This window comes from Lampetra fluviatilis, chromosome 74, assembly GCF_964198595.1.
Source record: "Lampetra fluviatilis chromosome 74, kcLamFluv1.1, whole genome shotgun sequence".
Classification (NCBI taxonomy): domain Eukaryota; kingdom Metazoa; phylum Chordata; class Hyperoartia; order Petromyzontiformes; family Petromyzontidae; genus Lampetra; species Lampetra fluviatilis.
The window spans coordinates 195,910-217,285 of NC_136348.1; the positions used below are offsets into that span (position 1 = coordinate 195,910).

The following is a 21,376-nucleotide window of genomic DNA, read 5'->3' on the forward strand; positions in this document are numbered from 1 at the left end:
AACACACGGCCAAGGCAACAAAGGAGTGGCTCAAGAAGAAGCACATTAAGGTCCTGGAGTGGCCTAGCCAGTCTCCAGACCTTAATCCCATAGAAAATCTATGGAGGGAGCTGAAGGTTCGAGTTGCCAAACGTCAGCCTCGAAACCTTAATGACTTGGAGAAGATCTGCAAAGAGGAGTGGGACAAAATCCCTTCTGAGATGTGTGCAAACCTGGTGGCCAACTAGAAGAAACACCTGACCTCTGTGATTGCCAACAAGGGTTTTGCCACCAAGTACTAAGTCATGTTTTGCAGAGGGGTCAAATACTTATTTCCCTCATTAAAATGCAAATCAATTTATAACATTTTTGACATGCGTTTTTCTAGATTTTTTGTTGTTATTCTGTCTCTCACTGTTTCTTTGTCAGTGGGCAAACGTACAAAATCAGCAGGGGATCAAACACTTTTTTCCCTCACTGTATTATGTTCACTTCGTGAAGCGCTCTCTGATAATTGCATTGTGAAGGGCGCTATATCTTCAATAATAAAAAAAAATGTTACGCATCCTAACCCGACAAAACCTGATCATGAACACAACGTAAACTGTTTCTTATTCCTCTTGAAGGACATCGCCATTTAATAATTCACAGGCGAATCGTTGCACCATGGTAACCTTATCTTATTTTACATCTATGTAGTGGGCTCAAACGGAGACTCAGACATACTCTTGGAGGCAACACGTTTATTAACATTAACACGTTAACACGAAGGAGTAACTGCCCCTTCACCAGAGAGTACACCAGAGGTGGGACAAAGTCATTGTTATGCAAGTCACAAGTAAGTCTCAAGTCTTTGCTCTCGAGTCCCGAGTCAAGTCGAGTCAAAGATGAGGCAAGTCCCAAGTCGAGTCAGAAGTCAAAGCCTGCAAGTCTCAAGTCGAGTCCAAAGTCCTATCATTTTAGTTTCGAGTCATTTCAAGTCCTCTTACCACAGAAATAAAATTTATACAAATCATGTATGTCTGTAAGATTTGTATTTATTTAAACCTCTTTTTATACAATGACATTAATCAAACACAGTAAAAAACAGAAAATTTAATTTTCACAAAAAATGCTCTTATTTCAACAGCATATTGCACTAGAACAATGCACAGCAGCTTCAGTCCTGTATTGCATTGACCTCATATTGCAAAACAGTTTAACTTTCAAATAGACATGGGTTCTTTTAGCCTAAACTTTTTTAAACATGTCATCAATAAAATCCTCACTCCTCAAAATGATCACTTCTGAAAAACTGGACCAACCTGATAATATAATTGGAATGCCTCCATAGAGACTGGTGTGTATGAGAGAGAGAGAGCTGTGTGGACAGGTGATGAGCAGAGAGTGAGTGTGTGTGCGCATGCGTGCTGTGGACAGGTGGAGGGAGGCCCCTACACTGCATTGCATTTGCAAAAGATCAAATTGGCCAAAAGTCTGTCAGTCATTTGTGCACGATGGGGACGCAGAATGATGCCACCATGGCTGAAAACTCGCTCCACTGGAGCACTAGAAGCAGGCACTGCCAAGACTCGGATGGCTACTTGAAAGAGTGAAGGAAGAGTCTTACTGTTCAGTGCCCAGAACAAAAGGGCATTCTGTCCTTCTGCCATGTCAATGTAGTGACTTAGCTGTACTGCTGGTGGGGTCCCAACATCCCTTTTCTGCCTCTTATGGTATGCAGCAAACAGCCCTTCTCCTTCCATGTCCTCTAGTTCTTCTTCAGCAGGCACCGGCACAGGCACAGGTTGCTCCGTCTCTGCAGCATCTTTCAGGATCAATTCTAAAAAAACGTGTCACAACAGCAGAAACAAAAGAGCTCTTATTACCATTACTGATGTTGATGATACTGTGCAAGACTGAAAATTGTTATTATTGTTAAAGTCAGATTAATATCACATTAGATCCTAGATCAGATTAAGATCAAATTATTTTACGTTGCATTTAAGTTGCATTGCAAGTCAATAAGATTTACCTTTAACTCGTTGTGCCACCTCTGCCTTGATGTCACGGTTGACCAGCACATGGGGCTCAATCCACAGCAGACAAAAGGCTGGATCCAAGGCAGCTGCTTTCAGGTAGACTGTGTCTGAAAAGGGGACAGTGATCCCTTCTTGAGACTGGGCCATTTTCACATTAATGAAGATCCCAAGAAATCTTTTTTCCAGGGATGCCTGCAGACCTCTGACCAGGCTGCTCAGGAAACGAACTTGAGGCTTCAGCTTCTCAAGATGGTGATTGAGGGACAAGACGGATGGAACAACTGCCCTGATTGTAATGACTTTCTCCCCCTGTGTCAAATCAGTTGCTTCTCCGAACGGTTTCAAGATGTCCACCAACTCCTTCAGCAGATTCCACTCTCGTAGTGTGAATGACAGTTCTTTATGCCCGGCCTTCTCAAGAACTGCGCAGAGCTTTTGCTGATCACAATGAAGGACTGCTTTCACCTGCCGCAGTGTAGAATTCCACCTCGTGCTCACTGCAGCAGGGATGCCTCTGTGCTCCCCAAATTCACCATCGAAAATGTCTTTAAACGTTGTGCTTGTATGGAGCAGGGAGCTAAGTTTTGATAACTTGGAGAGAGAAGGACATGCCGCTTTTGTTTCTTTCAAACCGTCTCCCACCACCAGCTGCAATGTGTGTGCAAAACACTGCAGGCGCTGTTTCTTTGCCATATCAGCATCGACGGTTTGCTGGTCTTCTAGGGTTAAGTCATGCCATAGCTCAGGATCATCAAGATTATCTCCAGCATCATCATCTTCCTCCTGTTCGCTGGGGAAGCAGACCGTAAATGCCTTGCGCATGTTAGCAGCATTGTCACTAATGATATAGTCCAATATAGCTTTGATGTTGTATTCATCACATATTGCCTCAAATTGGTCACAGATGCGCTCCGCTGTGTGAGAGCGTTTGAAGTGGTTGCAGGCCAAGAGATTTGTCTTTAGCTGTACCCTCTCTGCATCTCTCTCCATCCAGTGCACAGTGACACCAAGGAATCCCCTCATCTTTCGATCAGACCAAATGTCCACAGTGACTGAAACATGGTCAGTGTTGCTCAATTGAGTTTTTAACTTTGAACGTCTCTCCTCAGCAAGGCTCTCTGTTTTTGTGGTCAGCGTTCGGCGACAGACTGGGGTATACTTGCTGTCCAGCACAGCCAGAAAGTGACGAAAGCTCTTATTTTCCACAATAGATAGAGGAAAATTGCAATCAATAATCAAGTCAGACAGTATCGCATTGGAGATGGCCTTCTGCTGTGGGTGGCTCATGCTGTAACGCCCTACACGAGTGTCCAGGAATTGTGAGATTGAAGGCTGTTGTGGTTCATCTACGATGCTTTTGTTCATCTGGTATTCTTCATACCTGTAACAGAAAAGAATATGAAACAGATGTCAGAAAATCCCTTATAGCCACACATGTTGTATTTGAAACTACTCTTTACTCATATCAATGTTGTTGTGTTAATATTCATTGTCTATTGTACACTACGGTATACGATAATACATTTCAGTTTCAGTGTATGCAATATTAAGAATATTTTCACTGCTTCAAAAGTCATAAGAAAGCCCTTTCCCTCAAGAAACTGAAGTCATATGCTTTATAGCAGTGGTTTTCAAAGTGGGGACGGGGACCCCTGTGTGCCGCGAGGGGGTGCTAGGGGGGCCATGGCAAGTTGACATGAAAAGTATAGCAAAACTAAATAATTGAATAAATTAAATAAGTAAAATAAACCAAATTAAACCAAAAATAAGCTAAACAATATTCCCATTAGTTAAGAACTGCACTATAATAATCTATTGCATCTCTGAACATTACTACTATAATCGTTATTATTTTATTATATACTGTATATATCCCAGTGGTGCGCTGCCTCACAGACCTAGACTACGGTAGCACGCTATGTCCATGCGCTGCCTGCTGTTTGGGCATGATATGAAAAGGGAAGGCTAATGGTGGATCTTCTGTGACTGTCATCATTTTCCTCTTTACAGTGTTTATGTCTTACTATGTTTCCTGTTGTACTTGGATGGGTTTAGGGATGCACCAACTCCATCGAGTTGTGAAAGGAGGTGCACAGAAAAAAGAGTGTGGCACGGCCCATGTCAGGGGGGCCTTGGCTGGAATCTACTGGTATATGGGGGGCCTTGTCATGGTAAAGTTTGGGAACCCCTGCTTTATAGTTCACTCTCTCCTGCACACCAGATTCCATGGTGCCTTGCTGCATCACACAGCAATTGCAGGTCTACTGCTGCCTCATTCATTGTTTAATTGTGATAGTTTATGTCTTCAGCGACAGTTCAGCTTAGTTGTGATTAACCAAAATTACATAAACGACCTCAATGAGGCAGCACACCAGCCACTCTGAAACTGAACGATTGAAAGAGTAAAACTGGAAGGCCTGTTTTTGTCTCATGTGTGTTGGAGAGACTGAGATATACATTTGTGTTTATCCGTCTAGCAGCAAGGTAGAAATGATACTTTAAAACGGACGTTGACATGATGTTGAAGAGGTTTTCCATCTGAGTGTGCTACACTCATGTACCTCATATAATCGGGGTTCAAAAATCCCTATTTTTGTAAGCATTAACCAGCAAGGGAGACGTGCGTTTACTGTCTCGTTGATACAGTAAATATGCAGCAGCTAGTAAGTTACGGTACATCCGATAAGGTGCTTAGCATTCGTTCAAAACGTACCTTTCTTTGTGCAACTTCAGGTGTCGAACAAAGTTAGACGTTGTGGCAGCACCGTCTGTAATCTTCGACCCGCATGTTTTGCAAATTGCAACTCGTTTTTTGTCGACTACATCGTAATTTTTATAGCCAAACGAAACTATCTTCGGTATCATTTTGCCAACTGGCGCGTTGTTGCTTGTTGCGCTTCATTGGTTGTCTTGCAATGTGCCTGCTTAGATGCTGTCCAATCAAAACAACGTGGGACTACAGTGATTGGATGTCGTGCAGGCAGCGCGCGTGCTCTCTGCATGCATACAGGTGGTGCACATTTTTTTCACAGATGCAGATAAACTGAGAGCGGCGCGGCCGTGTGAAAATTTTTTCCCCCAGTTTTCATGGGAAGTAGCAAGTCTTCTTGAGTCAAAAGGCGCAAGTCCAAGTGAAGTCACGAGTCATTGATGTTAAAGTCCAAGTCGAGTTGCAAGTCTTTGTACATTTTGTCGAGTCGAGTCTGAAGTCATCAAATTCATGACTCGAGTCTGACTCGAGTCCAAGTCACATGACTCGAGTCCACACCTCTGGAGTACACTATGATGGTGGACCACCAGGCTATCTACACTAATCACACGTAACTAACTACAACGGACCGGACCCCGCTTGGGTCCGGGTTCTCGTGTTGGAGACACTGTAGAACGTGGAATGTGGACGTGAAGTCTTCGGGATGAACAACAGCAGCCGGTCCCACTGGGGGCCCGGCGTATATTGTGTGGCGGGGCTCGCTCCGCCCCTAGCCATGACCACCTTCTCAAATCCTCGAGAAGGATCTTTAACTGGACACGTGATCACCCCAGCCCCCCTTTGGGGGTCCTCCGGGGTCAACCAGAGTGCCATGGCCCCTTTGACACCCTGTTCCATGGCCGGCACGCTCGCACCCTATCCTCTAGGGGCTGGCGCTGCATGCAGCGCGTGTGCCATCCATCGCTGTCAATCAGCGCTCACCGAGCCCCGCTTAGGGCCGGTACTGCATCCACATTCCAGTGGTGTCAGCGATGTCATTACATCACACGCCGTGCCTCTCATGGCCCTGCTTCACAGTGACATCCCGCTACATCTATAGTATCTCAAGGTGCTCTATTACATAGTTTAAAAAGCAGTAACAATAATAAAGTGATTTAGATGGCAAGGGCACAATGCAAGGGCTGAGGAATGAGTGAAGTTATAAATAGGCATGTAGGGGTCACTAAAGGGTTATCAGAGAGGAACAGGAGGAAGTGTAGGGGCGAGGGGAGAGAAAAGGAGGATAATGGGCAGAGGAGAGGAGGTGACGCTTTTAAGTAAGAAATAAAGAAGGACGTTAAAGATGGGGGACTACTTAATGAACAGATTTTGAGTCTATGGATAGAAAATTTCGATTTAAAGCTTTCGTGACTGCAGGGATTCATCTTCTTGGTTCTTTCGGTAAAGTCACGTTGAAGGAAAATAATAAAAATAAAACATGATAAAATAATTCTCACGACGTTTCGGCCACAACGCAAGCAGCCGTCTTCAGGTGGAGAACAGGTCTGTCTGGGGCGTGCCATTCAGACTCTGCCTTCTCGACAGACCTGTTCTCCACCTGAAGACGGCTGCTTGCGTTGTGGCCGAAACGTCATGAGAATTATTTAATTATGTTGTATATTTATTATTTTATTATTTTCCTTCTACGTGACTTTACCGAAAGAACAAAGAAGATGAATCTATGGATAGAGTTGAGTTTATGGGCAGTGTTAGTCTATGGGCAGTGTTTAGTCTATGGGCAGTGCTGAGTCTATAGGCAGTCTTGAGTCTGGGGGCAGTGTTGGTCGATAGGCAGTGTTGAGTCTATGGTGCAGTGCTGAGTATGTGGACATTGTGAGTCTATGGGCAGTGTGAGTCTATGGGTGGTGTTGAGTATATGGGCAGTGTTGAGTCTATGGGCAATGGAGAAAAAGTGATTGTTTATCGTACAGGGGATGGTTTTGTTCCACTGCTCAGGTTCAAAGAAGAGCAGGGAAGACTTTAACCTGAGTTCGAGTAACATCTTGATGGCTGGCTCGCTGTACCGGGCGCGTGAGACACCCACGGCGTACCACCAGGAGTTCAAGGTGGACGGGCGGACATCGTCTGTTGACATTGACAGCAAGGCCATCTCAAAACTCAATGAAAACTCCAACCTGACCATCACCAGCATGGCCTTCACGTGAGTCACAGACCCCAATACACACACGGGCATGAAAAAGAGCTATAAGATTAACTCTCACTACAATACTAACTTTGATCATAACATTAGCACTAACAATAACTGTAACCCTAATGGTAACCATAACACTTGCACTGACCAGTGCAGACAACAGCACTAACACTGGCACAAAACACGAATGCTAACCTACCACTAACATGAGTACCAACCCTAACGATAACCCTAACGATAACCCTAACACTCGCCATAACACTGACTCTTAACACTAACCCGAACAATGACCCCTAACACATGTATAGTGACCAACTTCCGACACACGTCTAGTAGAAGGCTTCTTATTTATTAAGAGCACACAGGGCGGTACACTTCATAACGCGGCTACACCTAGGCTGTCCAAACACGCAGCCCATCTCCGTTCTGCGCTACGCTGGCTGGTTGACGAGCGTAGCGGCGGCGACGGAGCTGGTCTTGCAGAAGGACAGCCACGTGGTCGAAGACGAAGAAGTGACGACGGCAGCGACGCAACCAGGACCCAGACCCCACGCTAACAGCCTTGAACCTCTGGTTCGGTGCTCCTTATATGTGCTTGGTGCGGCCAAGCTCCACCTCTGGCCACGCCACCTTTCCAGAACCTTTGGGTTGGTTCCCGGAGATTCTCGACTGACTCCACCCTTGACCTTTACCCCAGATACGCCCTTTCATAATAAGGCATTATGTAATGCAGCGATAACCGTAATTATCCCTACAAGCCGGCAGGTGTCACCCTGTCATTACACATGCATAGTTAAACGATTTCTAATACGAGGCCTAACTCTAACCGAAGCCCTAACTCGACCATAACACTAGCCCTAACACTAAATTCGACTGTAACCCTAACGATACTGCTACCCTAACATGAGCACAAACTATCTCTAGCCCTATCCCTAACCCATACTCCAATGGTAAAATGTTTTTTTACCCTAACGCTATCCTCAATGCCAACACTGAAAATAACCCTAACACTCTTCTTGGTTCTTTCGGTAAAGTCACGTAGAAGGGAAGTAATAAAATAATAAAAATAAAACATAATAAAATATTATGTTTTAAAATATTATGTTTTATTTTTATTCTTTTATTACTTCCCTTCTACGTGACTTTACCGAAAGAACCAAGAAGATGAATCCCTGCAGTCACGAAAGCTTTAAATCGAAACCCTAACACTAACACTAGAATAACCTCTGACCATCACCAGGATAGTAATCACACAATGCATTCGCCGTAACCTTACCAACATAAGCGGTGGAGAGAGTACGGAGGGGGTCGTGTGGAATGGGGACAGCACTGAGGGAGCAAAGGCAACACAGCTAATAGCTGTCCCTGTGTGCCACTGTCCCAGCTAACAACTGTCTCTGTGACACTTCCCCCGCTAACAGCTGTCCCTGTGTGTCACTTCCTCAGCTAACAGCTGCCCCTGTGTGCCACTGCCCTAGCTAACAGCTGTCCCTTTGTGCCACTGTCCCACCTAACAGCTGCTCCTCTGTGTCACTTCCCCCGTTAACAGATGTCCGTCTGTCACAGTCCCAACAAAGAGCTGTCCCTGTATGCCACTGTTCCAGCTAACAGCTGTATCTGTGTGCCACTTCCCCAGCTAACAGCTGTTCCTGTGTGTCACTGCCCCAGCTACCAGCTGTCCCTGTGTGCCACTGCCCCAGCTAACAGCTGTACCTGTGTGGCACTGCCCTAGCTAATCTGCTGCTATTAACCCATACAAAATAAGAAGCTAACTGCTGTCCCTGTTTGCCACTGTCCCAGATAACAGCTGCATCTGTGTGTCACTTCCCCAGCTAACAGCTGTCCCCGTGCTCTGCTGTCCCTTGTCCCACAGCACGCTGACGGACCTCCTCCCCCTGCGGCTGGCTCCGGCCCTAGCGAGCGAGGCCTCGTCTGGCCCAAGTGTGGGGAGCCTGGTTCTGAGCACCGTGCTGAGCGGGGCCCAGGGAGGGGGCAGTTCCGGCATCTCCATGAATCTGGCACTGAGAGGGGTGAAGGCAGGGGTACCCCTCAAGGAAACCCCCCATTGCTCCTTCTGGGACTTCAAAGTAAGATGCCAGTCGACAATGAGTGGGAGGAGAGGATGTTGACATGAGTATAAACTAAACTAAAACATGTTTTTTTCACCAGGCCCAACTGAGCTATATGATTCTATTTCACCAGCGAACTTGCCACAAATGATAGCTCAACGAAGTGGTATGTAATGTGGATATGTATAGCAGCCAATTACTCGTAATCCATGTTGATTCTAAATGTGGATGGAAAAACAGGCGAATCCGGAGTATAATCCACACAACCACAGGATTAACTTTCGGAGATGCTTGTGAATACCAAATTTCGCCTAAAATGATATTGGCCTATGGAAACTTTTTTTTTTACAAATTACCATAATCGCATGTAATTTTAAATACGTGAAAATTATCACAGCACTAAAATAATTGGTTATAATAAACATAAAGCAAATACAAATAAATATGAAAGTATGATACGTTATTTGTCATCATTTGATCTCATTGCTTTCTTTTTCTTTCTCTCAATGCAGTCTAGTAGAGTTCCAGATGCGATAGCCAAAATCACGGAGAAACAAGTTTGTGAATGACTGAGGAATATTACATTTGTTTTCACAGTTAAATGGCAGTGTTGGGGGGTGGTCGACCGAAGGCTGCACAACCGGCAACACCAAAGACAACGCAGTCTCCTGTATCTGCACTCACACAACCCCCTTCAGCATCTTACGCTTACGTGAAACAAGTCAGGGGGATCCCACCTTTACCATCATTACCTACGTGTGTCTGAGCATCTCCATTGCATTCCTCATCTTTGCTGTGGTCCTGGAGTCCATGGTGCTGCATCAGAATAAGCGATATGGCCACAAGTCCAACGGCGAGGAGAACGACGACGATCATGGAGGTCATCGCTCCCTTAGCCGCGGCATCAAACTCAATGTCCTCTGCGCTCTGCTCCTCTCCCACGTTTGGTTCATGGTGGCCATCTCCGACTCAAACACAACAGTCTGCTCGCTCTCACAGTTCTTCCTCCACCTCAGCTACCTCTGCGCATTCTCGTGGCTACTATTGCAGGCCATTCACCTCCTGCTCAACGGCAACGCCGTTTATGGGGGCTTGTCTGGGCGCAAGGTGATGGCGGCCACCTTTGCCGGGGGCTACGGCCTGCCGGTGCTGATTTCCGTGATCACAGTCGCCGCCACTCACTCGAGCAGAGCGTACATGCAGCCCGACTCGTGCTGGCTCAACTGGGATGGCAGCAAGGCCCTCGCCCTTGTCGTCCCCGTCTTGCTTGTCATTGCGGTGGGTCTGGCGGTCGCCATCTACATCTTGCTGAGAGCTCGGCTCTGGGATCACGATGGCCAGAAGCGGCAGGAGGGTGGGGGTCTGCTGGGTGATTCCACCACTGGGAAGGCATGGAAGCTGCTCATTCTCATGACGGGTCTGGCTGTGATCTGGGGTGTGGGAGCTTACTTCTTCATGCCTGATGGAAATAAGATTCCTGCCATCATGTACCTGTTTGCCGTCCTCAATGCGCTCCAGGTGAGGCCGATGTGCGTGGGTTTGTTATCCTGGGGTCGTAATCATCAGCCATCATCAATCCACTGCTCGATGCAGGCATCCTCAAGTCATCGCCATCTCTCACTGTTCTGCTTACCTCATCACTCCTATCGTGCCTCCCACTACTTCCCATATCTCCGCTGCCCTTTCCTAACCCCGAAATACCCTCTATTGCTATCACTCAATCTTCAATCCTTGCACTCCTCTTGCCATCCGAATCATTCTATTCGGTCACCATTTTTCTTTACTATGTCAAGTGAAGGCTCTCCATAAATGTAAAATTATATATTAATATTCTACGACCCACCTCGCACTGGCACATCAACCAGCTTTATCGCTCCATCTTCAAGTCTTATTGTGGCCACCAAGGAATGGATGCTGTCGATGTCTTTTCTTCCACTCCAAGAATATTCTTGACTCGTGGCCATTGACTTTTCCACAGTATGTCCTATGAACATCAAACATAATTAAATGCAATCGCTTTGTGTGTGTGTCTTGCTGTGTCTATAGGGGATGATCGTCGTAGTTTTCAACTGTTTACTGGATGAAGAGGTGAGTGTATTTTAATGAAATCATCACGAATTACATAATTTTTAAACATCACTGATGGGGTATCTCGACAATGATCGACTAGCAGACTGGTCTCTGATGGGATCCCCACCAGTCTAGACAATAACTAGAATGACCGGTCTTAGTTGGGTTCGCTAGACAGTTATCTAATGGCAGGCAGTGCTTATATCTTTAGAAAATGGTGGTCTGATATACCGGTCTCTGATGGGGTTTATAGACAAAAAAACACTTGACAGACTGGTATCTAAAGGTATCTAAACACAGATAGACTAACAGACCGGTCTCCATTGGAGTAATAATGAGATAAATGTAAAGTCTTGTGTCCTTCTTGTTGTTGTGTAACAGGTGAAGCGGTTACTAAATAGGTCTATGAACATTGTGAGCTACGTAAGTAATTTACAACTCATTTAAAACATCCACAGCCTAGGCCTGAGAGCCTGTCTTCTACGCATACCCCCCGCTCCCCCTGCCCCCTTTCTTTCATATGGACACCCCAGCCCAGACATTTATCCAAAGTGGGAAATCTAGGCAAAGTGGTGCTTTCATTGCAGCTTCTTCAAGCGATGATAATTACATTTAATGGGGTCATCGGATGGTCTAGGGCAGTGATTCTCAAATTTATTTGGAACCACAGAACACTGCAAATATTTCTGCAGACCACCCAACCACCGACCTCTGGTGACAAATGCATTAAACTTATCCCTCTGAATACCAGGAACACTAAATGAATCATATTACTGGAGAATACTTTTTTTGTTAAACGCAGCTATACGTTGTTTTTTTTGAGGGGTGGCATTTCGATATTAGGGTTCGGGTAGTTTCATGCGGGTAGTTTACTTAACAATAAAAAAAAATCTCGAGTAAAATATAAATTATTATCTAAAACAAGAGGTATAAACATTATTACTTCCGAATCAACCTGTATTTGCATCAGCCACCACGGACCACCTGGAGGACCACTGCCGGTAGTGGTCCAGGGACTGCAATGTTGCTAAATCCTGAAGGGGTTGTTTCCATAAATATCCAATGTGCATGGATGTCTGTCTCCCTGTTCCAGATATGTATGTTTTCTATACATTTTCTTCAATAACAAATGTAACTTATCTACGTATTAATACAATAATGCCCCGTTATCATCATAACTCGGAATCTAAGAGCATGGTTGAGAGCTTGGGTAGCACTGTGTACGCTACTGTCTGGTAGCAGAGTCAAGTCTAGCAACATCTATTGTACTTCTCTGATCCCACGTCTATACTCTGGACTGCGTGTCTATGCTCCCACATCGATAGTTCAGTAATGAGTGCGATGAGGTACGGTGAATTACTCCCAACCATGACCCATAAACATGGCAACGTTGGGCCACCATTTGGCATGCTGGATGCAAGCATTCGACCGATGTAGGCCCAACATTGGTGCAACGTTCCATAATGACTAAATCTTAATAACCAGATCCTCAGTATCCCTAAGTATCAATACCTTGAGCCCTGGTCTCCCTGAGTTTTAAGATCCTGAGCTCCGGTCTCCCAGTATCTCTAGACTCTGAGACTCGGTCTCCATGAGTCTCAAATCCCTGAGAGCCCATCGTACTAATCCTGAAATATATTGACAAAAATGTGCTACACATGTACACCTCGCCATAATCTTTCTCCAATGTGTCTCAAACTCATTCTTGAATGGAATATCTTTCTCTTTTTATTTTAGGAGGGGATGAAAAAGAAAGGTGAGATTTGACATTTAACGCATCACCTGCACCCAGAGCGGGATTAAGATTGTGTAGGCCCCTGGGCTACAGGTACTGTGAGGCCCCCAGTAATCGTTTCAAATGAAAAACAAAGTTAAAGAAAAATAAAATTATTTTTTACAAGGCTAACAACAAATAAAATTCAGCATTCACAAATTAAATAACTTTTCACTTCATCTCTGGAGGCCCTCCAGCTGGCGGAGGCCCCTGGGCTGCAGCCCCTAAAGCCCATGCCTTAATCTGGCTCTGGCTATACGGGGGAAATTCGTATCTCTCTGTGGTAATGGGGCCTCCTGTAAGTTGACTCGGCCTTAAATGAGAACTGGGGAAACAAAGACGGCCGAGCAGGCGTGCCACAGTGCAGGCCTTCACAGCTGGTCACTCCTAACCACGTAACTTTCCCGTCCATGCTGCTAGATGCTACACGGAGGAACTTTGTCTTTGTATCGTGGTCTAGAGCATTTGGCTGCTATACATTTCTATGTGATTAGCAACTTTGTTCAGCTATCAATTGTGATAGCCAGGTCGCTTTTGAAAAGAGCTGATAGCTCAGTAGGCTTTACCTGGTAAATAAAATAGTCGCCCCTTCCACATCACGGGGCTTAGGGGAGCAGCACCCCAGCCGTAGTGATACAAAGATCACTGCGAGAGGACTGCGAGCTATCACGTGAGAGGCTGCCATAAACATGCTTGGTGTCCTCCAAAACCAGTGCGTAGAACCGCAGTTGTTTTCGCAAACGAACTTTTTACAAAATGTAACTTTAAAAAATCGAGTATATTTATGGTATTTAAAGATAAAATACCTTAATATTATACAGTACTGTACATATATTTTATGCATTTATGAGTTACTAAACTTTTTGCGTATCGTTTGCGGCTCTCGAAAAACTCCCAGCAAAATTCCCCTTTAAATGTTTTATGCCGACCCCGCGATATATCGAAACCGCGATGGGGAAAGTCGCGATGCAGAAGGGTCGACTGTAGTTTAGTTTCAGTATGGGTTTGTGTGGGTCTGTATGGGTCTTTGCGCATCTATGGGTCTAAATGAGTCTGTAGAAACGTACGTTTAGATAATTTGGCTGCTGCTATAAATTCCAATGTGGTGATGATGTTCATGATGATAAGCCACTAAGTTGAATTGCTATCAATTGTGGACAGGTCGCTTCTGAACAAGAGCTATATAGCTCCGTGGGCCTTCCCTGGGTAGAATACAAAGTTTTTTTTCGCTTGACTTTCCATGTGCTTCGTGTGTACAGATTCGCCCCTTGTGGTCTCCGAATACGACATAGAGAACAACATGGTGGACGGAGTCTACCGATTACAACGACCCAAGCAAGGTGTTCACACTGACGATGCGTTTACGCAAAAACAACGCGGTTCTTTCGTTCAGGAAATATTTTGGGCACAACGCAGAACACACCCCAACATAACGCGGTTTCTGAAACGGTCAACGACTAAGTACTTTCTTGAGCTGCATTGCTGAGCAGTATGATACAGTATAAGGAATGAGACGGCACCCTTAACTCGGTTCTCTGTCGCGCGATGGGGACGGCTGTAGTGTACAGTATGTACACTACTGTACAGTGATTGTTTACTCGTTCAACGCGGTTTTGTGCGTAACGCGGCACTTGTCAGGAACGCATCTCCTACCACATGCATACCCCGTTTAGAGCGGGGAATGCGTGCCTTGAAACGAGAGCGCGAGGTGAATAAGTGCTTTAAGGGGTCATTATAGCATTGGCCTTATGGAAATGCGTTCCCGACATCGTAATTTGTCACCTACGGCCAACACATTAGGGGTTCATTGGGTTATTGGAACAGATGATGAACATGATTTATAACTACTCTTAATGGTCAAATAAAATAAAACATTGGACTTACCAGATGTGGCGAACTTGCCAGCGCTGGGAGACAAGATGGGAATTACAAGGGGGAAGATGGGCGAGGTTGTGGCTCATCCTCCAGCGAACTCTGGTAGCCTTCTTGAAGAAGGCATCACCCGGTAAAAAGGGTAAATTACCTGACCTTGCCGAGGCCTACTCGCACACTTTGCCGGCCTTCATAGGCACAGCCTCCTACTAACAGCACTTGCCCCCCGACAGTCCCGTTAAAAAAGTGTACCTGGGGGGGGGGGGGGGTACTGTCGCCTTTTGTTCATGTGTGCAGTCACCTGCGCGATCTGCGGAGGGCTCCCAGAGGTGTCGTGCACCGAATGCAAGCAGCCGTTCTGTCGTAGCTGCGACGAGAAGCAACACGAGCGCCTCGACCGCAGGAACCACGAGCGGAGCATGAACGGCGGACAGAGTGAGGCCAGCACCCCCCCCCCCCCGGCTACACGTTGGGGGGACACCGGGGGGGGGGGGGGGGGGGCGCACCGGGGGGGAGGACGCGGGGGGGGGGGGATACGGGGGGGAGGATACGGGGGGGGCTGCCTCCGGACACGGCGAGACTGGGGCACTAAGGGTCGAGAGGTCAGACACAGGGTGACCGGGTCTCGGTGTCTAGAGACACAGGGAGACCGGGTCTCAGTGTGTAGAAACACAGTGAGACCGGGTCTTAGTGTGTAGAGACACAGGGAGACTGGGTCTCGGTGTCTAGAGACACAGTGAGACCGGGTTTCAGTGTGTAGAGACACAAGGAGACCGGGTCTCAGTGTGTAGAGACACAAGGAGACCGGATCTCGGTGTCTATAGACACAGGGAGACCGGATCTCAGTGTGTAGAGACACAAGGAGAACGGGTCTCAGTGTGTAGAGACACAAGGAGACCGGGTCTCAGTGTGTAGAGACACAAGGAGACCGGGTCTCAGTGTGTAGAGACACAGTGAGACCGGGTCTCAGTGTCTAGAGACACAGGGAGACCGAGTCTCGGTGTCTAGAGACACAGTGAGACCGGGTCTCAGTGTGTAGAGACACAGTGAGACCGGGTCTCAGTGTCTAGAGACACAGGGAGACCGGGTCTCGGTGTCTAGAGACACAAGGAGACCGGGTCTCAGTGTGTAGAGACACAAGGAGACCGGGTCTCAGTGTGTAGAGACACAAGTAGACCGGGTCTCAGTGTGTAGAGACACAAGGAGACCGGGTCTCAGTGTGTAGAGACACAAGGAGACCGGGTCTGAGTGTGTAGAGACACAAGGAGACCGGGTCTCAGTGTGTAGAGACACAGTGAGACCAGGTCTCAGTGTCTAGAGACACAGGGAGACCGGGTCTCAGTGTGTAGAGACACAAGGAGACCGGGTCTCAGTGTGTAGAGACACAAGGAGACCGGGTCTCAGTGTGTAGAGACACAAGGAGACCGGGTCTCAGTGTGTAGAGACACAAGGAGACCGGGTCTGAGTGTGTAGAGACACAAGGAGACCGGGTCTCAGTGTGTAGAGACACAGTGAGACCGGGTCTCAGTGTGTAGAGACACAAGGAGACCGGGTCTCAGTGTGTAGAGACACAAGGAGACCGGGTCTCAGTGTGTAGAGACACAAGGACACCGGGTCTCAGTGTGTAGAGACACAAGGAGACCGGGTCTCAGTGTGTAGAGACACAAGGAGACCGGGTCTCAGTGTGTAGAGACACAAGGAGACCGGGTCTCAGTGTGTAGAGACACAAGGAGACCGGGTCTCAGTGTGTAGAGACACAAGGAGACCGGGTCTCGGTGCCTGTGTATATTCTATATACATTGCTCAGTGTCTGCGCACTACATGTACACTGTTCACTGTGTGTGTATTCTGTGTACATGGCTCACTCTGTGTGTATTCTGTGTACATGGCTCACTGTGTGTGTATTCTGCGTTCATTCCCCATCGCTTCCCTGCGACTGCAGGCAATGTCTGTGGCATCTGTGGTAAGCCGACGGAGGTGACGTGCGACGACTGCGAGGGATCATTCTGTTCGGAATGCGACGACAAGAGCCATCGGCACCCAGAGCGCCTCTTTCACAAACGCTCACTTCGAAGCTCCTCCAATAACCTTATGGAGATGTAACCACCTGGGGGTTGCAGTACAGAATGATGAACTTAAGTATCGCAGTCACATTGTCAATTCAGTTCAAGATAAGCTCTGCCGAAACACTGAATTGATAAGGGGGTTTCAACGTTGTGAGTTTCTAAGTCTATTTTTAACCAATAACAATGATTATCTTTTACCAATTATTGACAGAATGATGAAACATTTTAAGAGTTAACACCGACATTTATAATATAAACATCCCTATTTCAGACACAGACCACCTGCAGGAGTGATGACTCCTTGCATGAGTGTTGTCATATCGGCCATGTTGCATCGGGGACAATATAGTGCCCGTTTTTATAATTGGCTTAACAAAAATGTAGCTTGATCGATGTACTTTATTTCACCAGATCGTAACGCATGGTGGTGTAGGTGATGGTAGATTGAAGGCACACCACGCGAGTTGGTTACTTCCAGCTTTATTCATGCATCTAAATTGTATCCTGTGCTTCCTCTCTCTGCTGCGCCCAGTTCCCCCTTCCCCCACACAAGCATCCCTTTTAAAAATCCCTCTGGACCCACCTCCTAGTCCTTACTTCAGCACATACATTATGCATGCATTACATCTTTAGGCATGTTTTACATCTCTCTTTTTCACAATAAACAAACTTAATTACAACAAACCTCAGCACTTCAACAATAACTTAATATTCAAATTCTTCACAAAGGATGAGCGTATGATAAAAGCACCACGCAAATGGCTCTGTTGTTTTACAGGAGTCGACTGCTTTGTAATGCCAATAGTACATTGAAGGGGGATTATTCTGCCCCCATAATATCAAGGTACATAATCCCTCAGATGGCACGGTTGATTCACCAATCGCCCGACCCTCGTCCTGATCACGGCAGCCTCGCCATTGTGGAGCTGAGGCATTGTTGCTGGCCCCACCTCTGCTGACAAGTTGGGCAGTTATTGATCACAGGAATTGGCCTCGCAGGACAGCCGCTTTGGGGAACATTCCTCTGGGCTTCCAATATGCCTGGTGTTCTTGACTGGTATATTGTGTTAAATTGCCAAAGTTGGTGCTGGTCTTGTCAGGTGTTGCCACGACCAGTGTGTTGCTTGGAGTTGAGGCCATCTGAGGGGCTGGTGGCACGATGGAGGACCTGAGGGGCCAATGACATGAAGCCCTGTAAGTGGACAGTCACAAGTCCCGTCTATTTTGGCGGAACTTCTCTCAATCATGTTCCACAACATAGGACCTTGGAGCATCATGGGTCCCTAACACGGTCATTTGCATCCAACGCTTGTCTCCAAGCAATGGTACCATGTGAACCGGATCCCATAGGATAACCTGTATGTCCTTTCCGCTCTTCCGGTCATGATATAGCCACTGTTTTTGTTTTGCTCGATCCAGCCTGCAGCGCACGTCTGCTAAATCATAAAATGCTGGCTGCAGCAGCTCTCTGGCAGCTGGGAGTAGATTCCGTGGTCGACAGGACATACACAGCTGGGCGGGCAACGGGTTGTAGTTCTGTAATATGAAAGAGATTACTTGGCCCACATGCGCTTGACTATCTGAACAGCCTTTTCAGCTTCTCCATTGGAGCGAGTGTAATATGGAGACGATGCCTGATGATCAATCGGAAACTCTTGGCAGTTGTCTACAAATTTCCGGGAGCTGAATATTGGGTCCATTGTCCGTGCGCAGCTTCTTGGCTATTCTGTGACAGTGCAATTGTGCTTCCAAAGCCTTGATGGTAGCAGTTGATGTGAGATTGTCTAAATGCTCCACCTCTATATACTTAGAGAAGTAGTCGACAGGTACAAAGTAATGCTGACCTTCCTACTCGAAGAGGTCTGCTGCTACTTTCACCAATCGTAGGTCTGATTTCTTTGTCGGGCGAAGCGTTTTCATGCTGCTGCTTACTCTGAAAGTCATTGCAGTCTAGACAGTCGCTGACGGCAGCTTCTATCTGGATCATCATTTCAAACCAGCTTCTCTAGCCCGTTGTTTGCACTTTACTGTCCCCAGATGTGAGGCATGAAACTGCTTTTTCATGGCAGGTCTCACTGAGGGTGGCACTACAATTCTCATTCCGTTATAGATTATTCCATCACAGATGGACAACTCGTCACAGAAGGTCCATAATTCTCGGATGCTGTGGGTCATCTCCAACTTCGTAGCAGACCACACTCTGAGTATAATTGTGTACAACTCATTCATCTCATGGGCTGTGGCCTGCTGGAAATGTGCATAACGGGTAGGGGTGACTTCAATATAGTCAAATATGTTAATCAGTGCTGGCTCAATGTCTGGTACTAGCAGATTTGCCCAAATTAGTGCATCCCCAATTGGGATCTCTGACCCTGGCTTGTATGTCACCAACAAGTCATATGGTTGCAGTCTGAGCAGCATTGACTGCTGCCTCATTGTGGCAGATAGTAAAGGCTTTTCAAACATATATTTAAATGGCTTGTGATCACTCACCACTGTGACTTGAATACCGAAGATGTAGTAATGAAAGTTATTTCAGCTGTGGAGAATGGCAAGAACCTCCTTTTCTATTTGCGCATATCTCTGTTCCGTGTCTGTCAGAGCATGTGACGTGTACGCAACAGGGCGACCACCCTGGAGAAGTACTCCCCCTAAGGCAAAACTACTTGCATCGCACTTAATGATTTTTGACATCACAGGGTTGTAATAAGCCAACACCGGGTTCTTTAGCACAAATCCCTGAGCCGGTCAAAGCTCCTTTGCTGAGGCTTGTCACAACTGTCTTGCACAGCATCTCACGCAGTGGGGCATCTACCTCACTGGCATTGGGCAGGAACATAGACAGATTGTGTTTAGTCTTTGGAGTTGCCATTTCTTGCACGGCTTTGACCTCATCATTGTTTGGCAGCATTCCTCCATTTGTGATATGGCCCAAATACTTGACTACAGCAGACTTGGCCTGGCACTTGTCAAAGGTCAGCTTCAAGTTGTGCTTAGTCGCACTCTCCACCACCCATTTCATCACCTGGGTGTGCCCTTTATTGTTACGTTCAGCTATTAGGATGTCATCCATAATAGCTCTGGCTCCTTGCAAGTCTTCTAACATGTCCATATTTTTTTGATACAGCTCTCTGGTTTACTTTATGCCAAATGGAAGCCGGAACCATCTGTAACGTCCTGCCAGTGTGTTGAAAGTAGTTATCAGACTGAACTTGTAGTCGTGCTTAATCTGTAATAATCCAGACTTGGCATCGATCACTGAAAATACTTTGGCATTTGGTGGCATTGATGCAACCAATTTCTCTACTGTTGGGATAGGATAATGTTCCCTTCTGATGGCCTTGTTGAGGTCTTTTGGGTCAATGTAGATCCTTACTTTGTTATTCTTCAACACTGTTACCAGAGAGCTGACCCAATCAGTGGGCTCTGTCACTTTTGCAATATGAGCTTCCATCAATATGACCTTCCGCCTCCATCTCCCTCAACTTGGCTACTATCTTATACATCAAGCCTTTGGCTGTCAGCATGGCGCACGGACAACAGGAGGCACTGTTGGATCTATTTTAAGGAAGTAAGTTCTTGGAACTTACTTTTCTTACACTCGGGATATTTTCCCATATCAATCACGTGTTGGACTCTCTCCACTAAGCCCAACAGGCAACTAGCATTTCCTGATAGCAGGGACTTCTAGTATATTTGTGCCACCTGATATTCAAGGTGGACTTCTTTTTGGTTGTACTGTGTTGCCGGCGTGGTCTTCCTAGCGACTGCGATGGGTTGATTGGAGTACGTCCATGGCATTTCATAAACCGTTTAGATTTGGCTGTGATATGTATAATAATTATTTAACCACAATTTTTTTAAATAATTAGGATCCTTTACGGTTCATGATTGATGTAAAATATATAAAAACATTTTTTCAAGTAGTTATTTTTTTTAATTATCAACGATTATAATATTTTAAGCACTTATGATCTAGCTTCAGTCAACACAATGCAGTCCTGCTGCAGGTTTGTATATACAAACGTCGACTGTATTATGAACAATGCATATATTTACTGTCAATCATTGCCCGAGATATTACAATCAAATTATATATCAGCTATGGGACCTTTTCGCCAATATCGTGATATTGATTCCTTGTAATTGGCGTATATTTGGTGTTTGATAATCTTAACACCTTTTGTGCTTTTGTAATCATGAAAAACTTTAATACCTAAATTTTTAATGGTTTGTCAAATTAAAGTTTTTTTGGGTTAGATCGCGTAAATGTCAATGTGTTGTACACCCTAACACAGCAAGATTGTAAGGTTTGTCACGTAAACAGAATGTACCAATGTGTTACTATTTTAGCACACCGGTTGTTTTGAAGAGAAAACCCAAAACAATATTTACAATTTTAATTAATGTTTCGCTGGAAATGACAACCAGCATCATCAGGTGCTCATCACTGTGGGCGCCATGGTGGCTATGAGATGTTAACACTCTCGCCTGGTATACAGGTCATGGGTTCGATTCCAACTCTGACGCCTGCTGTACATTTTGAGTTTTTAATGTCTCTCTCCCCGTGGTCGTGTGGATTTTTTTGGGTTCTCCGGGGTGTCCCTCCATATTTAGAAACATC

General features: G+C 46.0%; 1 protein-coding gene and 1 long non-coding RNA gene across 4 annotated transcripts in view; one reads left to right on the forward strand and one right to left on the reverse strand.

The window, feature by feature from the left end:
- LOC144953316 (uncharacterized) overlaps nucleotides 1-21,011 on the forward strand; it is a 46,447-nt gene extending 25,436 nt beyond the window's left edge. For all 3 annotated transcript variants that reach the window (XM_078883881.1, XM_078883882.1, XM_078883883.1), the window contains 9 exons: nucleotides 6,706-6,910; nucleotides 8,775-8,988; nucleotides 9,568-10,488; nucleotides 11,017-11,058; nucleotides 11,422-11,463; nucleotides 12,778-12,796; nucleotides 14,074-14,154; nucleotides 14,984-15,121; nucleotides 16,629-21,011. In XM_078883881.1, coding sequence (XP_078740007.1) covers nucleotides 6,706-6,910; nucleotides 8,775-8,988; nucleotides 9,568-10,488; nucleotides 11,017-11,058; nucleotides 11,422-11,463; nucleotides 12,778-12,796; nucleotides 14,074-14,154; nucleotides 14,984-15,121; nucleotides 16,629-16,789 — 1,823 coding nt within the window. In that variant the 3' untranslated portion in view covers nucleotides 16,790-21,011. The remainder of the gene's footprint in view (nucleotides 1-6,705; nucleotides 6,911-8,774; nucleotides 8,989-9,567; nucleotides 10,489-11,016; nucleotides 11,059-11,421; nucleotides 11,464-12,777; nucleotides 12,797-14,073; nucleotides 14,155-14,983; nucleotides 15,122-16,628) is intronic.
- LOC144953354 (uncharacterized) lies at nucleotides 1,003-2,266 on the reverse strand. The gene is made up of 2 exons (XR_013640799.1): nucleotides 1,994-2,266; nucleotides 1,003-1,801 (listed from the first exon to the last, which is right to left on the reverse strand). It is a non-coding gene; the product is annotated as an uncharacterized LOC144953354 (long non-coding RNA).
- Nucleotides 21,012-21,376: the final 365 nt, after the last annotated feature.